This window comes from Scyliorhinus torazame, chromosome 8 (assembly GCF_047496885.1).
Source record: "Scyliorhinus torazame isolate Kashiwa2021f chromosome 8, sScyTor2.1, whole genome shotgun sequence".
Taxonomy (NCBI): domain Eukaryota; kingdom Metazoa; phylum Chordata; class Chondrichthyes; order Carcharhiniformes; family Scyliorhinidae; genus Scyliorhinus; species Scyliorhinus torazame.
The window spans coordinates 151250436-151270472 of record NC_092714.1 but is presented as its reverse complement, the minus strand read 5'-3'; the positions used below and the strand labels follow the sequence as shown (position 1 = coordinate 151270472).

The following is a 20037-nucleotide window of genomic DNA, read 5'->3' as shown; positions in this document are numbered from 1 at the left end:
GGTTCAGACTTGGAGATAGGTTTAACACATTTATTGAACAGTTAACAATTCTCCTACTTGAGTTCGACTCTCCTGCTAATCTTGCTACAGTAACTCAGTCTAACTAACCAGTCTGCTCTAAGCTATGCGGTGGGTGATGCTTCTGATCTGCCCCTGTCCTTCTCTCTGAGTGTCGCCTGTGGAAAGAGAAAGAGCATGTGTGCCCTGTCCTTTTATATGGGTTGCCCCCTTGTGGTAGTGTCACCTCTGGGTGTCTTGACTGCCCAGTGGTCGTGTCCTATTCTATGTGTTCATTAGCTGTATGTCTGCATGTCATGATGTCTCTGGTGCTTCCTCTAGTGTTTACTTAGTCTTAGTGTATTTATATTAACCACTTTTGTATTTACAGTATTGCATATCACCACATCCCCCTTTTTTTTGTGTTACATATTTTCTGTACAGTGTTAAAGAAAATTGAACAAAATAGGTAGATAAGTGATGATATGTACAAATCATGATGACAGTGATGATTATACAATACCAAATAATATTTATGAGTCCAAAGTTCATGAATTTATACAGTTGAGTGGCTTTCTTGTTTTGTTATTGAAGTGTCGATGTTGATGTTGTCATTTCCTTGTGAACACCGTCAGTGTCCCTGTGCTTAAGGAACCAAGAAGTCATCAGGACGTGTGCAAATGGTCAAATCACTTTGTTGTCTGATTTGGACTCTTTTTTTCTATGCTTGTGGTAGCGATTCTTTAAGTCATCTTTCCTGTCTGACCTGGACTGGTGTCTGTGTTCGCGGTATTGATGCCGTATGTCAACTGCCTTGAAAGCTGGTCTGTGTTGACATGCCTTGATATGTTTGCACTCTCGCCATCGTTCTGAGCTGAGCAGTAACATTGTCCTTCATGGGCAGAGTTGTACCAAGTCGTACCAGTTGTTGTTCTATTGTTGTTGTTTTTGTCATGCTTGTTGTTGACGTTGCTTTGGTACGCTTCTTGTTGTTGTCTTTGTTGTTGTATTTGTAGGTTTTGTTGTTGTGTTTGTTGCGCTCAATGACCACACCGAGTGGAGAATTTGAGTCCTTTACAAAGTTACTTGTGTCAGTGTCCTTTGTGGCACCTGCTGTTTCATTGAGCGTGCCGTCTTTGATTCCTCGGCACTCCCGTCTGGAGTCATGTCCGGTTCACTGGAATCATCTTTGGCTTGTCGATGCTCCCCGTCTGGAGTCCATTCTAGTTCACCTGAATCAGTTTTGGTTTCTTAACACTCCCCATCCGGAGTTATTTCAGGTTCACTTGAATCATCTGAGGTTTCTTGATGCTCCCCGTCTGGATCAAAACGTTCAAGAATGCATTTTCTTGTGGAGAGGCTCGAGTAGATGAGGTTTGAATTAACGTAGTGCCACTGGAGTCACTAGTAACCTCACTTTGATCGTCGAGTGCCTCTGTACATACTAGCTGAGGTCTGTCAGTCTCGCTGAGATGTCGCACATCTTGTATGGGAATTGTGAAGCCTTTATCACTTGTCACACATACAGTGGGTAGATCTTCAGTGTCTTCTTGTCGGCTAGATGAGCTGGGTAGACCGTCAGAGTCTTCTTCTGGTGGCTCAAATAATCTGGGTAGACTGTCATAGTCATCTTGCTGTGCACTTGAGCGTGGCAGACTTGCATCGTCTGCTGCTGGTTGCTCAGATAAGGTTGCTGGACCTTCATGGTCTTGGTCATGCAAGGACTGCGCTCTGAAGTCTTGCGTTGTTTCCATCGAGGAGTCTGTCAACGAGCTCGCTGTGAAGGCTTGTACCGCTCTCTCTGTGGAGTCTGGCATCGTTCCCTGTGTGGAGTCATGCAGTGGTCTCGCTGTGGAGTCGATCTGTGCGCTCTCAACGGAGTCGTGCAGTGGTGTCGCTGTGGAGTCTTTCTGTGTTCTCTGTGTGGGGACGTGCAGTGGTCTCGCTGTGGAGTCTGTCATCGCTTTCTGTGCGGAGCCGGGGACTCTTCGTGGTGCATGGACCACCCTCTGTGTGGAGTCGGGGTCTCTTCATGGTGCGTGCACCACTCTCTGTGTGGAGCATGGAACACTGTTCGTGGTGCGTGGACCACTGGTGTGGCATCAGGCCGCTCTCTGTGGGATTGTACCTCTCTCTGTCTCTCGGCGCCAGCCCACTCTCTGTGGGCTTGTACTGCTCACCGTCTCTTGGATTCAGAGCGCAGCAGAATCCTGTACTCACGGGTTGGGATGTCGTCTATGCTGGGCTGAGGATCCTCAAATCCGAAGAACTCACCCATGTCTGTGTTGGATTCTGTAAGGTACACATCATTTCGTTGTGGTTCGGATTTGGTACTGAGGTCACCACGTCCAATGATGAAATCATCTTCCGAGTCGTAGTCCTCAAGGACCATATCATCACTTTTTGTGTCGGAGCTGTCATTCTGCTCGCTATGTCCAAGGAAGAAATCAATGCCTGAGTCGTAGTCTTCAAGGACTAAATCATCTTTTAGGGCGGTGCTAACTGCTTGTTGCAGGGTTCTGCGGAGGTTACTTTCAGCTACTGGTTGAAGTTCAGGCATAGTGCTGTCGTTCCAGGCGAAAGAATTGTGTTTTCTGGCTTAAAATATTTTTTTTCACTCTTTTTGGGCATCTCCCCTTTAAGTGGGCATGGTCCAGGGCCTCTGACGTCATGATGCTTGTGACAGAGCGTAGGAATGGATTGCGCATGCACAGATCGCTTTTCCTTTACTGTGCGCTCTTTGAACAACCGCGCATGCGCAAAACACTGTTTTGCCGGTTCGCGTCTTCTGGGGAACTGCGCATGTGCGGCTCCTTTCTCAAGATGGCTGCCAATCAAAACTGCCGTTTTCTGCATTTGCAAGCCTACCTTTGCCTCGTGGTGAGTATTGGCGCCAGTTTTACCGATTTCTTCTATTGTGTTGACCTCGCAGTAGTTTTTAAACTTGTCCAGGACTGTCTGAAAGTCTCTCTTGTCTTGCCCTTTTGAGTATCTGAAGGAGTTGAAGATTTCTGTTGCACTTTCACCCGCATTGGTGAGTAGTAGCTTTATCTTCTCAGCATCGGCCACGCCATCTAGGTCGGATGCTACCATGTAGATCTCAAATCTCTGTTTGAATGCACGCCAGTTGGCACTGAGATTGCCGTGGTACTTTAGCTGCTGAGGAACCGGAATCTCGAACATCTTGCCTGGGTGCTGTTGCTGGTAGTCACAGAGCTTGCTGAGTTGAACTATATAGATTCAACAAGCACTCACTGGTACCATGTTGTGTTATGCTTCTTCATGTAGCATAAGCTGCTTCCTTGATGTATGCTCTGACAAAGGAAGGTTCAGACTTGGAGATAGGTTTAACACATTTATTGAACAGTTAACAATTCTCCTACTTGAGTTCGACTCTCCTGCTAATCTTGCTATAGTAACTCAGTCTAACTAACCAGTCTGCTCTAAGCCATGCGGTGGGTGAGATGCTTCTGATCTGCCCCTGTCCTTCTCTCTGAGTGTCACCTGTGGAAAGAGAAAGAGCATGTGTGCCCTGTCCTTTTATATGGGTTGCCCCCTTGTGGTAGTGTCACCTCTGGGTGTCTTGACTGCCCATTGGTCATGTCCTATTCTATGTGTTCATTAGCTGTATGTCTGCATGTCATGATGTCTCTGGTGCTCCCTCTAGTGTTTACTTAGTCTTAGTGTATTTACATTAACCCTTTGTGTATTTACAGTGATACATATCACCACAGATGCCTCACAGTGAAGGGTTTCCTCCCACAGTCCAAAGATGTGAAGGTTAGGTGGATTGGCCATGTTAAGAAAATGCTCCTTAGTGTCCAAAGATGTACCGGTTAGTGAGGGTTACGGGGATAGGCAAGGGGATTGGGCCTAGGTAGGGTACTCTTTCAGAGGGTGCGCGCAGACTCAATTGGCTGACCAAACTGCTTCTACACTGTAGGGATTTAATGGTATTCTATGTATCTTACATTCCTCTCATCAACTTTATTTTTATCCTCTCTCCTTTACAGCCAACGTTCTGCACTTTAGTTCTGCTCAACCATATGAATGAGATACATGTGAATTAGGAGCAGGAGTGAGCCACTTGACCCTCAAGCCTGCCAGAGTGCGGGTAATTTGCCAGCCTGCCTCATTGCTGGAACCCCTTGTCTGCATACAGTGCACAAGACCAACTCAGCACCATGGAGACCACAATATTTCAACTGGACTTTTGGGAAATGTAGCAGGTGGACAAGGCTCCCTGTCTGTTGCATGTATTTATAAAATGACTCCTTCTAAAATCGGATGACCAATAGCCAAAGGCAATACTCTCCTGGGCAGCCTCTCACCCTCCAGAAATATGAGATCGTCTTGTGTCTGATGCTTATGTTCACATGTTCACTAAGTCCCTTTCACCTTCATCTTTGTGCTCGCTGAGCCCTATTGCAGAACACATAGGACATACAGAACATGTAGACCAGTTAAATTAGGAGTCAAAGGTGAAGGATGAACTTTCATTCATTATGAACCTGGTTGTTGTGATCTACAAACAGCATATTCCCTGGCAGTCCCTTAGGTAAATCGGTAATATCGGGTTATATTCGTGCCGCACAAGTGCGAATCGTAACCATTTCCAATAAGAGTTTAGCCATCGTCCCTTGACATTCAAGAGCATTAGCATCACTGAATCCCTCACCATCAACACTCTGAGATTCACCATAAATCAGAAATCGAACAGTATATAAATACTCCAGTTACAATGGGCGCGATTCTACGACCCCCCATCGGGTCGGAGAATCGCCGGGGGGCGGCGTGAATCCCGACCCCGCCGTGTCCCGAATTATCCGCCACCGGAGATTCGGCGGTACCGGGAATCACGCCGCGCCGGTCGGCGGAAATCGCGCCGGCCGGCGGGCCCACACCCGGCGATTCTCCGGTCCGCGATGGGCCAAAGTCCTGCCGCTGTCAACCCACGGCAGCCGGCGCGGATTGAACCACCTTTCGAACGGCGGGACAAGGTGGCGTGGGGCGATCTGGCCCCGGGGGGTGCCACGGTGGCCTGGCCCGCGATCGGGGCCCACCGATAGGCAGGCGGGCCTGTGCCGTGGGGGCACCCTTTTCCTTCCGCCTTCGCCATGGTGTTCACTATGGCTGAGGCGGCAGAGACCCCCTCCCACTGCGCATGCGCGGGGATGCCGTGAGCGGCCGCTGACGCTCCCGGCATGCGTCGCACGGCAAAGTCATTTCCGCGCCAGCTGGCGGGGCACCAAAGGCCTTTCCCGCCAGCCGGCGGGGCGGAAATCAGTCCGGCGCAGGCCTAGCCCCTCAAGGTGAGGGCTCGGCCCCTCAAGATGCGGAGAATTCCGCATCTTTGGGGCGGCGCGATGCCTGACTGATTCGCGCCATTTTTGGCGCCGGTCGGCGGACATCGCGCCAATTGCGGAGAATCCCGCCCAAGAGATCAGAGGCTGGGAATTCTGTGGTGAATAACTCACCTACTGACTCCCCAAAGCCTGTCCACATCTACAACACACAGGTCAGAAGTGTGATGGAATATTCTCCATTTGCGTAAATGAGTGTAGCTCCAACAACACCAAAGAATATCAACACCATCCAGGACAAAGCAATCCATCAACCACCCTGAACATTCAGTCCCTCGAACATCAGCACGCCATGGCTGCAGTGTGTACCATCTACAAGATGCATTGCAGCAACTTGGGAAAAGCACCTTCCAAACCCAGGACCTCTATCATCTAAAAGGACATGGGCAGCAGATACGTGGGAACACACCATCCTGACTTGGAAATCTCTCTCTCTCTTTGTTTGCAATCACTGGGTCAAAAATCTGGAACACCCTCCCTAACAGCACTGTGGGTCTACCTACACAACACAGACTGCAGTGATTCAAGAAGGTGACTTCTTGAGCAATAAATGATGGTCTAGCCAGCAACACCAGCATTTCATGAATGAATAATATGGCCATCCTGAACATGAAATCACTTCAATATGGAACTTGGTCGGTTCTGTGGTATCCCTGTGATAAGCAAGATCATGAAAAGCAAAATAGGTTTGGCGAATGCAACATTTAGACAACTGGAGCAGCAAAGGAAAGGCCCCCCCAGAGTCAACGGAGTTGCAGTTAGGTGATAATATAGTCCTCTAACACAACCTGCCTTGCATCTGAACTGTCTTCAAAGCCCAAGAAGTGTAAGAAGAAACAAACAGAAGTACCTGGAAGAAGATGCAGTCTGAACACTGCCTCCACAAGCTTTCTGAGCGGGGTTTATTTCGACAGTACCGCTCATAAATCTGAAGGTCTTCCATCTACAAACATAAACGATCTTGTGTCAGGAGTTTCATCGCTTCACAAATTAGTAATTGTTGGAAATTCACGGTCACCTACATTTAGTTTACTGCTTGGCTAATGATTGGCAATATTTTCCCCACAAGTCACCTCATCAACAACGGATGTGGGTAACAGACACACCTTCAGTCACACCTTGGAATTGAATTCAGAGCCTCTACAGCAGAATGATTTCATCTTATCCTATTCTACAGGCCCTCCCACTGTGCCCTTATCAAGACATTAGTGAGAAAGGATCTTGGCTCAGAAGATCAGCAAGTAGAGTCAGTTTGGCGGAGATTAGGAATAACAAGGGTCAGATAACACTGATGGCAGTAGTTTTGGGGTCTCTAACAGTAGATATACCATTAGAGGGAGCATTAAAAAAATAATTAAATGGAGCTCATAACAAAGGCAATGCAATAATCCTGAGAGATTTAAATCTTTCTACAGACCAGACAACTCAAATGGCAAACGCAGTCTGGAAGGTGAGTTTGGAAAACAGCTTTGCAACAGTTTTCTGAAACAGTGGGCTTTTTCTTGTGCTCTCGCTGGTGGTGAATTTGGAGGTGAGAATGTACCTCGGCAGGGAATGGGCATGTACCTCGGCAGGATGCTGGTGCAACAGAACCTGGCCCACTGTCGTCCTGCCTCTGCTAGAATTAAGTTCTGGTGGGAAGGCCCAAGGTCGATTTCCCACTCAGTCACCAACTGAGGCCCTTAAGTAGCAAATGAATGATCACTCATCGTGCCATCACTGGTATTATCCCAGCTTCAGGGTCTGTCGCTGTGTGACATGCACAACAGAGAAACCTGTGAGGCATATTATAGAATCATAGAATCATAGAAGTTTACAGCATGGAAACAGGCCCTTCGGCCCAACCAGTCCATGCCGCCCAGTTTTTACCATTAAGCTAGTCCCAGTTGCCCGCACTTGGCCCATAACCCTCTATACCCATCTTACCCATGTAACTATCTAAATGCTTTTTAAAAGACACAATTGTACCCGCCTCTACTACTACCTCTGGCAGCCCATTCCAGACACTCACTACCCTCTGAGTGAAGAAATTGCCCCTCTGGGCCCTTCTGAATCTCTCCCCTCTCACCTTAAACCTATGCCCTCTAGTTTTAGACTCCCCTACCTTTGGGAAAAGATGTTGACTATCTACCGTATCTATGCCCCTCATTATTTTATAGACCTCTATAAGATCACCCCTAAGCCTCCTACGCTCCAGGGAAAAAAGTCCCAGTCTATCCAGCCTCTCCTTATAACTCAAACCATCAAGTCCCGGCAACATCCTAGTAAATCTTTTCTGCACTCTTTCTAGTTTAATAATATCCTTTCTATAATAGGATGACCAGAACTGCACACAGTATTCCAAATGTGGCCGTACCAATGTCTTGTACAACTTCAACAAGACGTCCCAACTCCTGTATTCAATGTTCTGACCAATGAAACCAAGCATGCCGAATGCCTTCTTCACCACTCTGTCCACCTACGACTCCACCTTCAAGGAGCTATGAACCTGTACTCCTAGATCTCTTTGTTCTATAACTCTCCCCAACGCCATACCATTTACTGAGTAGGTCCTGGCCTGATTCGATCTGCCAAAATGCATCACCTCACATTTATCTAAATTAAACTCCATCTGCCATTCGTCGGCCCACTGGCCTAATTGATCAAAATCCCGTTGCAATCCTAGATAACCTTCTTCACTATCCACTGTGCCACCAATCTTGGTGTCATCTGCAAACTTACTAACCATGCCTCCTAAATTCTCATCCAAACCATTAATATAAATCACAAATAACAGTGGACCCAGCACCGATCCCTGAGGCACACCACTGGTCACAGGCCTCCAGTTTGAAAAACAACCCTCTACAACCACCCTCTGCCTTCTGTCGTCCAGCCAATTTTGAATCCAATTGGCAACCTCACCCTGGATCCCGTGAGCTTTAACCTTCTGCAACAACCTACCATGCGGTACCTTGTCAAAGGCTTTGCTAAAGTCCATGTAGACAACGTCTACTGCACTGCCCTCATCTACCTTCTTGGTCACCCCCTCAAAAAACTCAATCAAATTTGTGAGACATGATTTTCCACGCACAACGCCATGCTGACTGCCCCGAATCAGTCCTTGCCTCTCTAAATGCTTGTAGATCCTGTCTCTCAGAATACCTTCTAGCAACTTACCTACTACAGACGTTAGGCTCACCGGTCTGTAGTTCCCAGGCTTTTCCCTGCTGCCCTTCTTAACCAAGGGCACAACATTCGCCACTCTCCAATCTTCAGGCACCTCACCTGTGGCTGCCGATGATTCAAATATCTCGGTTAGGGGACCCGCAATTTCCTCCCTAGCCTCCCTCAACATCCTGGGATACATTTCATCAGGTCCCGGGGATTTATCTACCTTGATGCGCTTTAAGACTTCCAGCACCTCCTCCTCTGTAATATGCACACTTCTCAAGACATCACTATTTATTTCCCTTAGTTTCCTAACATCCATGCCTTTCTCCACCGTGAATACCGATGAGAAATATTCATTCAGGATCTCACCCAACTCTTGTGGCTCTGCACATAGATGTCCTTGTTGATCCTTAAGAGGCCCTACTCTGTCCCTAGTTACTCTTTTCCCCTTTATGTATCTGTAGAATCTCTTTGGATTCTCCCTTGCATTATTTGCCAAAGCAATTTCATGTCCCCTTTTTGCCCTCCTGATTTCCCTCTTAACTCTATTTCGACAATCTCTATACTCTTCAAGGGATCAACTTGATCCCAGTTGCTTATGTACGTCATATGCCTCCATATTGGTCACCTTTGGTGGGCTGAGGATGTCCCTTGAGGGATTCAACATTAGGAAGGGTGCTGCACACGGAGAGACACCCCACTGCCCTTGCTGCTAAACCCCCTGCAGCCCCCGCCACGTGAAACCCCCCTAAAACCAACCCAACATTATTTAACTGTTGCCTGGGTCGCTCTACGATCCTGGTTGTCCAGTGCCCCTGCTTCCGGCAGCCATGGCCTCCCATGTGGTGCTGTTAAGCTCAAGAACTGCAGGCCTCTGATTGGTTTGCAGCTCTCTGTAGCAGGATTTCTGCCCTAGGGGTCTTGATTTGAGGTGAAAGCCCGGTGGCCTTACAACTTCCTGATTGCCATGTGGCTCAGTGGGCCTCCTGGATAGAAACCACATGGGTATCTCACCAATTGTCCAACTGGCAGCTCAGACCCCTGACACCTCATCACGATTCCTCCTAATATGTAGTAGATCAATGAAATGAAAATCGCTTATTGTCACAAGTAGGCTTCAATGAAGTTACTGTGAAAAGCCCCTAGTCGCCACATTCCGGCGCCTGTTTGGGGAGGCTGGTACGGGAATTGAACCGTGCTGCTGGCCTGCTTGGTCTGCTTTAAAAGCCAGCGATTTAGCCCAGTGTGCTAAACCAGCCCCGTAAACCAGTGCTAAATCAATCAAGTTCACTAAAGCAAACTATTAGAACGAAAGGCTGAGAAGTGCCCTGGTCTTGGTGGCCTGCATGCCAGGGTCTGTGGCTACAGAGATAGTGAATGCCTTGGATGTAATCTTCCAAAATTCCCGAGGTTCTGGAATGGTCCCAGCGGATTGGATAACCACAAATGTAACATCTCAATTCAAGAAAAGAGAGATACTGAAAGTGGGGAACCGTAGACCAATTATCCTAACATCTGGCACTGGGAAAATGCTAGGATCCATTATTCAGGTTATAGCAAGATATTTAAAATTAATAATACTATCAATTAACAGTAAACAAGAGAAATCGTGTTTGACAAATTTGTTTAGCGTAGTCTGAGGATGTACATGATTAGCCTAATAAAGGTAGTCTGAGGATGTGACAAGCAGGGTGGATAAAGGAGAACTGATAGATATAGAGTATTTGGATTTCCAAAAGGCATTTAATCAGGTGCCACGTAAGAGCTGACTGCACAAAATAAGAGCTCATGAATTGAGGATAATATATTAGCATGGATAGAGAATTGGTTAACTAACAGGAAGCAGAGACAGTAAAATGGGTCATTTTCAGGTTGGCAAACTAACCAGAGGCATGGCAGAGAGATCAATACTGAGGCCCCAACTCTTTACGATTCATATCAATGACTTGGATGAAGGGGCTGACAGTACTAGAGCCAAATTTGGTGACGGTACAAAGATACAAAGGTTGCAGGTTGTGAGGAGGATACACAGATTCTGCAAAGGGATATAAGTTGGGAGAGGGGGGAAGCATAAAGGGGGAGCGTGAGAGGGGGGGGGGGGGGGGAGTGTGAGGAGGGGGAGTGTGAAGGGGGAGCATGAGAGGGGGGGCAATGTGAGAGGGGGAGAAGCGTGAGAGGGGGGCAGCGTGAGAAGGGGGGCAGCGTGAGAGGCGGGGCAGCGTGAGAGGGGGCAGTGTGAGGGGGGGGGCAGCGTGAGAGGGGGCGCAGCGTGAGGGGGACACAGCGTGAGAGGGGGCGTAGCATGAGAGGGGGGCAGCGTAAGGGGGGGCAGCATGAGAGGGGGGCAGCGTGAGAGCAGGGCAGCGTGAGAGGGGGGCAGCGTGAGAGGGGGGCAGCGTGAGAGGGGGCAGCGTGAGAGGGGGCAGCGTGAGAGGGGGGCAGCGTGAGAGTGGGGCAGCGTGAGGGGGGGCAGCGTGAGGGGGGGCAGCGTGAGGGGGGGCAGCATGAGGGGGTGCACCGTGAGAGGGGGAGCAGCGTGAGAGGGAGGGCAGCGTGAGAGGGGGGCAGCGTGAGAGGGGGGGCAGCGTGAGAGGGGGGCAGCGTGAGAGGGGGGGCAGCGAAAGAGGGGGGCAGCGTGAGAGGGGGGCAGCGTGAGAGGGGGGCAGTGTGAGAGGGGGGCAGCGTGAGAGGGGGGCAGCGTGAGAGGGGGGCAGCGTGAGAGGGGGGCAGCGTGAGAGGGGGCAGCGTGAGAGGGGGCAGCGTGAGAGGGGGGCAGCGTGAGAGAGGGGCAGCGTGAGAGGGGGCAGCGTGAGAGAGGGGGCAGCGTGAGAGAGGGGGCAGCGTGAGAGGGGGGGCAGCGTGAGAGGGGGGCAGCGTGAGAGGGGGGCAGAGTGAGAGGGGGGAGCTTTAGAGGGGGAGTGTGAGGGGGGAGTGTGAGAGGGAGAGCGTGAGAGGTGGGAGTGTGAGAGGGGGAGCGTGAGAGGGGGGAGTGTGAGAGGGGGAGCGTGAGGGGGGGAGGAGTGTGAGAGGGGGAGCGTGACAGGGGGGAGTGTGAGAGGGGGAGCGTGAGGGGGGGAGTGTGAGAGGGAGAGCGTGAGAGGCAGGAGTGTGAGAGGGGGAGCGTGAGGGGGGAGTGTGAGAGGGGGAGCGTGAGGGGGGGAGGAGGGTGAGAGGGGGAGCGTGAGAGGGGGGAGTGTGAGAGGGGGAGCGTGAGAGGGGGGGAGTGTGAGAGGGGTGTGTGTGAGGGGAGGAGCGTGAGAGGGGGGGGCGGCGTGAGAGGGGGGGCGTGAGAGGGGGAGTGTGAGAGGTGATGTGTTGGGTGTTCTGGATCACATACAGGTCACCAACATTTGAAGTAGTGCAACACTATTTTATTAAAAGGTTAACTATTTAAACATACTTGAACTGTGGGTAAATACGATACCAGCTTTAACTAAAGACCTTTGCCTTGTCCTAACCAGTTGATGCACTTAGCACATGGTGAATGTCTGTGTTGCAGGCTGTGAGCTCTGAGCTCCTAGCTAGCTGCTACTCGAATGAGCGGGAACTCTGATGCCCCCTGTCTTTATAGTGCATGTGCTCTCACTGGTGATTGGCTGCGGTGTTGTGTGTGTTGATTGGTCCCACTGTGTGTCCATCAGTGTGTGTCTGCACCATGATATACTGGTGTATATTATGACAAGAGGGGGAGTGTGAGAGGGGGGAGCGTGAGAGGGTGGAGCTGGGGGAGTGGGGAGAGAGGAAGTGTGGAGGTGGGGAGAGGGGGAATGGGGAGAGGTGGAGCGGGGAGATGGGAAACGGGGATGTGGAGCTGGAGAGGCGGGGAGGGCGGGAGCAGAAAAGGCAGGGAGCGGGAGAGAAGGGGAGCGGGAGAGAAGGGGAGCGGGAGAGAAGGGGAGCGGGAGAGAAGGGGAGGGGGAGAGAAGGGGAGTGTGAGTTGGAGGGAGAGAGAGAATGGAAGTGGGCCCAATGACCCTGCAGTTGCAGTGAGGGTATAGTTTCCAAACAGCGCAGAGAAATTAGGTGCTCCATAATAGCAGCCCATAGCTATCTGGGACCAATTCTGTGTATGGCAACGATAAGATGGACACATTGATACACCACAGCATTACTCAAACTGACTTTACATACCCGCTGTAGGAAACATCGGCCCACCAACTCCGGACAATCAATGTAATTTTCCAACTCCCTCAGGAATATCCTAAACAGGAGGAAGGAAACACAACTACTCAGGTTGGAGTTTAAAGTCCTCTTATAAAAAACTAGAGCCCTTTAATCGTCCACTTACTCTGGATCATTTTTGTTACCCTTGCCAGAAGTAGAACATCGATGTTTATGACTTACATGGCCCACAATGACAGAGGGCAGAACCTGGCCTGGGATCCTTCAAGCTGCCATTTTATAACAATAATTGTCACTTATTGTCACAAGTAGGCTTCAGTGAAGTTACTGTGAAAAGCCACTATTACCCATTATTTCCCCAGCGCAGTAAGAAGATGCACATTTATATAGTGCCTTTCACAAACTCAAAGATGTACAAAGCACTCTGCAGCCAATCAAATGCTTTTAATGTGCAGTCACAGTTGCTGGGCGGGATTCTCCGAAATGGAGGCAGAGTGTTTATGCCATCGTGAACGCCGTCGAGGTTCACGACGGCGCAAAACGGCCCCTATCCCGACCGATTCAGGGCCCGATAATGGGCTAGGAGCGGCGGCGCGTCATTTACGCGCGCCAGGCCTTGGCGCCGTGTAAAGGCAGCGCCGCATACATGACGCGGCCTGCGCTGCATAACTGGCGTCACCCGGTCATGCGTGGTTGCCGTCTTCTCCAAGTCCGCCCCGTAAGAAGATGTCTGACGGATCTTGCGGGGCTGCGGAAGAAAAGAGGTCCTCCTTCAGAGAGGCCGGCCCGACGATCGGTGGGCACCGATCACGGGCCAGACCCCATTTGAGGCCCCCCCCTCCCCCCCAGCGTTCCCGCGCTGTTCCCGCTGGCAGCGGCCAGGTGTGGACGGCGCCGGGGGAACCCGCCGTTTTGGGCAGGCCGCTCGGCCCACCCGGCACTGAGAATCGCGGGAGTACCGGTGAATCGCCATTTTGGCTGTCTCGGGCGATTCACTGGACCGCGCCGCGCAAAACGCGATTGTGCTGATCTGGCCGCTTCCGTGAATCGCGGGAGGGCGTTGGACCGGCGTCGCTGGAAAAGTTGGCGACCCAGGCGATTCTCCCAACCGGCACGGGAGCGGAGAATCGCGCCCCCTGTGTTTTAAAAAAATTAATTTACGGGATGTGGGTGCATTTAATGCCCATCCCTAGTTGCCCTGGTGGTGAGATGCCTTCTTGAACTGCTGCAGTCCTTGAAGTGTAGGTACATCTACTGTGCTGTTAGGGAGGGAGTTCTAGGATGTTCCCCCAGCGACAGTGAAGGAACGGTTATATATTTCCAAGTCCATGTGGTGAGTGGCTCGAAGGGGAACCTCCAGGTGCTGAGGTTCCCAGGTATCTGTTGCTCTTGTCCTTCTAGATGGTAGTAGTCTTGGGTTTGGAAGGTGCTGTCTGAACAACCTTGATGAGTTACTGCAGTGCATCTTGTAGCTGGTACACATGGCTGCCACTGTTCATCGGTGGTAGAGGGTATGAACGTTTGTGGAAGGTGGAGCAATTAAACGGGTTGCTTTGGCCTGGATGGTGTTGAGCTTCTTGAGTGTTGTTGGAGCTGCACTCATCCAGGCAAGTGGAGAGTTTCCATTATACTCCTGACTTATGCCTTGTAGATGGTGGACAGGCTTTGGGGGGTTGGTTACTCGCTGTCGGAGTCCTAGCCTTTGACCTGCCTTGGTAGTCACGGTATTAATATGGCTAGTCCAGTTCAATTTCTGATCAATGGTAACCCCCAGGATGTTGAAAGTGGGGGATTGAGCGATGGAAATGCCGTTGAATGTCAAGGGGCGGAGGCTAGACCCTCACTTGTAGGAGATGGTCATTGCCTGACACTTGTGTGGCACAAATGCAACTTGCCATTTGTCAGCCCAAGTCTGGATATTGGCTAGGTCTTGCTGCTTTTGGACATGGACTGCTTCATTATCTGAGGAGACGCAAATGGTGCTGAACATTGCGCAGTCATCCGAAAACATCCCCGCTTCTGAACTTATGATGGAAGGGAGGTCATTGCTGAAGAAGCTGAAGATGGTTGGGCCAAGAGCAGCACAGTAGAATTGTGGATAGCACAATTACTTCACAGCTCCAGGGTCCCAGTTTCGATTCCGGCTTGAGTCACTGTCTGTGCGGAGTCTGCACATCCTCCCCGTGTGTGCGTGGGTTTCCTCCGGGTGCTCCGGTTTCCTCCCACAGTCCAAAGATGTGCAGGTTAGGTGGATTGGCCATGATAAATTGCCCTTAGTGTCCAAAATTGCCCTTAGTGTTGAGTGGGGTTGCTGGGTTATGGGGATAGGGTGGAGGTGTGGACCTTGGGTAGGGTGCTCTTTCCAAGAGCCGGTGCAGACTCGATGGGCCGAATGGCCTCCTTCTGCACTGTAAATTCTATCTATCTATGAAGAACACTACCCTGAGGAACTCCTGCAGTGATGTCCTGCAGCTGAGATGATTCACCTCCAACCACCAGAATCATTCTCCTTTGTGCCAGATATGACTACAGCCAGTGGAGAGTTTTCCCCCTCATTCCAATTGACTCCAGTTTAGTTTGGGCTCCTTGATGCCATACTCAGTCAAATGCTGCCTTGATGTCAAGGGCAGTCATGCTCACCTCACCTCTCGCATTCAGCTCTTTTGTCCATGTTTGAACCAAGGCTGTAATGAGGTCAGGAGCTGAGTGTCCCTGGCAGAGCCCAATATGTGAGCAGGTTAATATTGAATACAATTCTTCTGCTGCTGATGGCCCACAGCACCTCATAGATGCCCAGTCTTGAGTTGTTAGATCTGTTCAGTCTATCCCATTTAGCACGGTCGTAGTGCCACATAACAAGATGGAGGGTATCCTCAGTGTGAAGGCAGGACTTTGTCTCCACAAGGACTGTGCAGTGATCACTACTACCGATACTGTCAGGGACAGCTTCATCCAGATTGGTGAGGATGTGGTCAAGTATGTTTGCCCTCTTGTTGGTTCCCTCACCGCCTGCTGCAGTCCCAGTCTAGCAGCTATGTCCTTTAGGGCCCGGCCAGCTCGGTCTGTGGTGGTACTACTGAGCCGCTCTTGGTGATGGACATTGAAGTCCCCCACCCAGAGTATATTCTGCGCTCATGTGTGGGAAACACAGTCAATTTGCACACAGCAAATTCCACAAACAGCAAGGACATGAATGACCAGATAAGCTGTGCGAGTTATGGAGGTTGAGGGATACATATTGGCCAAAACGAATGAGAACTCCCCATCTCCTCTTTGAACAGTGTCCCAATACCTTTTCAACCCAGTGGGTAGACCTATGGCAATGTCTCATCCAAAAGACGGCACCTCCATTAGTGCAGCACTCCCCCAGCACTGCACTGGAAAGGTCAGCATAGAGTTTGTTCATCAGTCTCTGGAGTGGAACTAGAGCCAATGACCTTATAACTAAAAAAGGTACGTTCACAGCCACAAAGACAAAGCTGACACCATGGAGGGGTGACCGCTGGTCGAAGCTTTGACAGAGAGAAGATACATCTATCTCCAAGTGGGTCTACTGGTGAAGGCTACACATAGGGAGGTAAAGAAAGGTGGACTGACACTTTGGGGAGGGGTGTGAGTAGGGGGGCATCATATGGGCATCAAGTATTCTGGTTGCACAAGGAGATTGGCATTGGAGATACACTCCCAGGGGCATGGGTGCTCAGTGACTTTATGTAAATATGATAAAATAAATATAAAAATGTACATGACACCACAGTCCCCGAGAACGGTAGGCTGTTTTCCCCTTTGAGGGGGAGAGCTCACTGGTGGTGATTTAATCTGAGGGTCACCACTCCTCAGGCAAGGGGAAGATTGAGATGGCAGGACCTTTATCAATAACCTCAACCGGTACAGGGGTTGAACTTGCGCTGTTGGTGCTGCTCTGCATCATGAATCAGCTGTCCAGCCAACTGAGCTGAACCGCCCCCCATTGAAAGCAATACCCTCCCACTGACCTAATAAATCCAGAGGCCCATGCTTCACGGAGTGACACTTGGTCAGATATGGCTTCACCTGTTATGGAAGTCATAGATTTCAGGCATGTTTCCAAACAGCACATCTTTCTTCTTCTGTAGAACGACTGGGATGAATGGAATCATCGAGGGATTTTCCATCTCGGCAGCATACCCCTGGAGGATAAAAAAAACAATGAGATTAGGAGACAAATCAGATCTGACACTGACCAGCAAAGACTTCCTGCAAGCAGCTACCAACAATATAACCTCCTCAGTTTACTGGGACAGTTCCATTTGGACACCTCTAAGTATGAAAGTTATGTTAGAGCGACTTGAGACTTCACTTCTGTTTTCCTATATCATCCCTGTGACCTGGATTACTGATTAATTAATTACTAGATTAATTTTCCTGGGGAGTTAATTTGAAAGATGAAATGCGTACTTACTGTTGAGTACATTATGCACAATTCTCAGTGTAATCAAGGGAGTTGCTAAACTCTGTGAATTATCATACAAAGAGAAGAAATAGGTGCAGGAATAGGTCATTTGGCCCCTCAAACTCACACTGCCATTCATTAACCTTTGATCCTTGTAGCTCAAAAATCGTTTAACCCAACTTTGAATTCAATGAATCAGCCTCCACCACTCTCTGGGCAAAAGAATCCAGTGATTAATGTCTCAGAGAATAAATTACTCTTCATCTTCATTTTGAATGGGACCCCTTATTTATAAACTGTGAACTCCTAGCATTAGATTGAGGAGAAATATCCTCGCCACATCCACCCTGTCAAGCCCTCTCAGAATCTTCACTGTTTCAATAAGATCACCTCTCATTCTTCTAAACTCTAATGGGTAAAGGTCCAACCTGCGCAACATTTCCTCTACAGACAACCCATTCGTGCCAGGAATCAATCCAGTAAAGCTTCTCTGAACTGTCTCCGGGGCAAGAGTTTCGGAGACTAAAACTGTACACAATGCTCCAGATGCAATCTCACCAATGTCCGCTACAGTTGTAGTAAGATTTTCCCTTGGAGTAAAGGTCACCATTCCATTTTCCTTCCTAATTACTTGCTATTCCTGCATGCTAATCTTCTGGGATTCTCGTACATTGACACCCAGAACCCACCACAGCATTCTGCAGTATCTCACCATTTAAATAATATTCCACTAAGTACAGTTTGCCCAAAGTGAAAATGACCCATTTATTCTGACCGTTTCCTGTTGTTAGCTAATCTTCTAACCATGCTAAATATATTACTCCAACACCCCGGGCTCTTATCCCGTGCTATTACCCTTTATGTGGCACCTTATTGAATACCTTTTGGAAAACCAAATACATTGGCTGGTGTTTTGCGCCTGCCTTTGGTGGCGACATGGGAACAAAATCCTGCACGAGTCAGAAAACGAGAACCTCCCTACAGCTCCTAAAACTAATGCCACTAAAATAATGAGGTCGCCAGAAAGATCAGAACCCTCATTTGAATAAATTATCATTGTTTTAAAGGGTCCCATGCCCTCACATTGGGAATCTCTCCCTCACTCGTGACGTCAGTGCTAGGGGGCAATGCCAAGGGAAGCCCTTCAGGGAAGCCCCGTTGTGGGATGTTCCGCTTATTGGTGGCCTTTCCCCATGTCCATGGGGAGGGGAAGAGGGGGTGTTCCCAGTGGCTGAGGGAAGGGGAAGGGGGTGTAACCAGTGTCCATGGAGGTGGGGGGGGGGGGAGAGGGATGTTCTTAGTGTTCTGGGGGTAGTCCCCATGTCCATGGAAGGATGGGGGATTGTCCTTGTGCATTTATGAGGGGGGGGGGCGGAGATTTTGTGTTTTTAAATCGCAGTGCGGTGCGCCCTTTCACAGCCCCACCCTACCAGTTTAACGGCATGAGCCACGCCTATAGACTTACTTGTTACATCCTCAAACGACTCTGTTAGATTTAGCAAACATGATTTCATTTTCATAAAACCATGTTGACTCTGCCTGACTGTTATAATTTTCTAAATGACCTGCTATTGCTTCCTTAACAATGGATTCTAGCATTTTCCCCAATGACACGTGTTATGGGCCAGGGTTTAGAGAACCCCATAGTGTATCATGGAATTCACCTGACCCACAACTTTTACCTGATTGTGGTATGGGGAGCACACGGCCCACTCTACAGGTGTGGTGCAGCAGAAATGGAAAAGTATTTTTTAAAGCAAAACAATGTTTATTCTATGAACTCAAGTTAACCTTTTTTTTTAATAAACAATTTTAATGAGGTATTTTTTGGCATTGTAAACAGTAGAATTACAGAACGACAAAACAAAAGGACTGCACAGTAAACAAAGTACATAGTGCAATTGCCGTAGCCCGCCCCACCCAGATCTGCCTAATTGACCCCCTATACTACATTCCCCTAACCCTCCCCCTCCCACCCTGCTGACAATTAATTCTCCGCAAAGAAGTCAATGAATGGTTGCCACATCTGAGTGAACCCTAACAATGACCCTCTCAAGGTGAACCTGATTTTTTTCTAAGCCCAGGAAACTCGCCATGTCTGACAGCCAGGCTTCCGACTTCGGGGGCTTTGAGTCCCTCCAAGCTAGGAGTATCCGTCTCCGGGCTACCAGGGAAGCAAAGGCCAAGATGTCGGCCTCTTTCTCCCCCTGGACATCCGGGGCCTCTGAAACCCCAAAAATCGCTACCTCTGGACTCATTGCCACCCTCGTGTTCAATACTCTAGACATGACATCCTCGAACCCCTGCCAGTATCTCCTGAGTTTTGGACACGCCCAAAACATGTGGACATGGTCTGCCGGTCCTCTCAGACACTTTACACACCTGTCCTCTACGCCGAAGAATCTGCTCATCCGGGACACTGCCATGTTGGCCCGGTGGACGACCAGAAATTGAATCAGGCCAAGCCTGGCACATGTTGCAGTCCCATTCACCTGCTCAGCGCGTCCGCCCACAGGCCTTCCTCAATCTCCTCTCCCAACTCCTCCTCCCATTTATGCCTCAGCTCCTCGGTCTGTGTTCCTCCGCCCCCATGAGCTCCTTGTAAATATCCGAGACATTTCCTTCTCCCACCCATCCTCTAGACACTACCCTACCTTGGATCCCCCTTAGTGGCAGAGTGGAAAAGATGGCACCTGCCTGCGCAAAAAGTCCCGCACCTGAATATACCAGAATTCATTCCCCCTCGTCAACCCAAACTCCAGCGCCCTCAAGCTAGGGAAGCTCCCTTCCAAATACAAATCTCCCATCCGCTCAATCCCCGCCCTCCGCCATACCCGAAACCCCCCATCCAACCTCCCTGGAGCAAATCGATGGTTGTCACAGATCGGGGACCAGACCGATGCTCCCGTTGCTCCCACGTGCCTCCTCCACTGTCCCCAAATCCGAAGGGCCGCCACCACTGCAGGACTGGTG

General features: G+C 49.8%; 1 protein-coding gene across 7 annotated transcripts in view; it reads right to left on the bottom strand.

Annotated features, from left to right (window-relative positions):
* mcf2la (mcf.2 cell line derived transforming sequence-like a) overlaps window positions 1-20037 on the bottom strand; it is a 343346-nt gene that overhangs the window by 67520 nt on the left and 255789 nt on the right. For all 7 annotated transcript variants that reach the window (XM_072514367.1, XM_072514366.1, XM_072514368.1 and 4 more), the window contains 3 exons: window positions 16686-16801; window positions 12642-12711; window positions 6211-6303 (listed from right to left, as the gene is read on the bottom strand). In XM_072514367.1, coding sequence (XP_072370468.1) covers window positions 6211-6303; window positions 12642-12711; window positions 16686-16801 — 279 coding nt within the window. The remainder of the gene's footprint in view (window positions 1-6210; window positions 6304-12641; window positions 12712-16685; window positions 16802-20037) is intronic.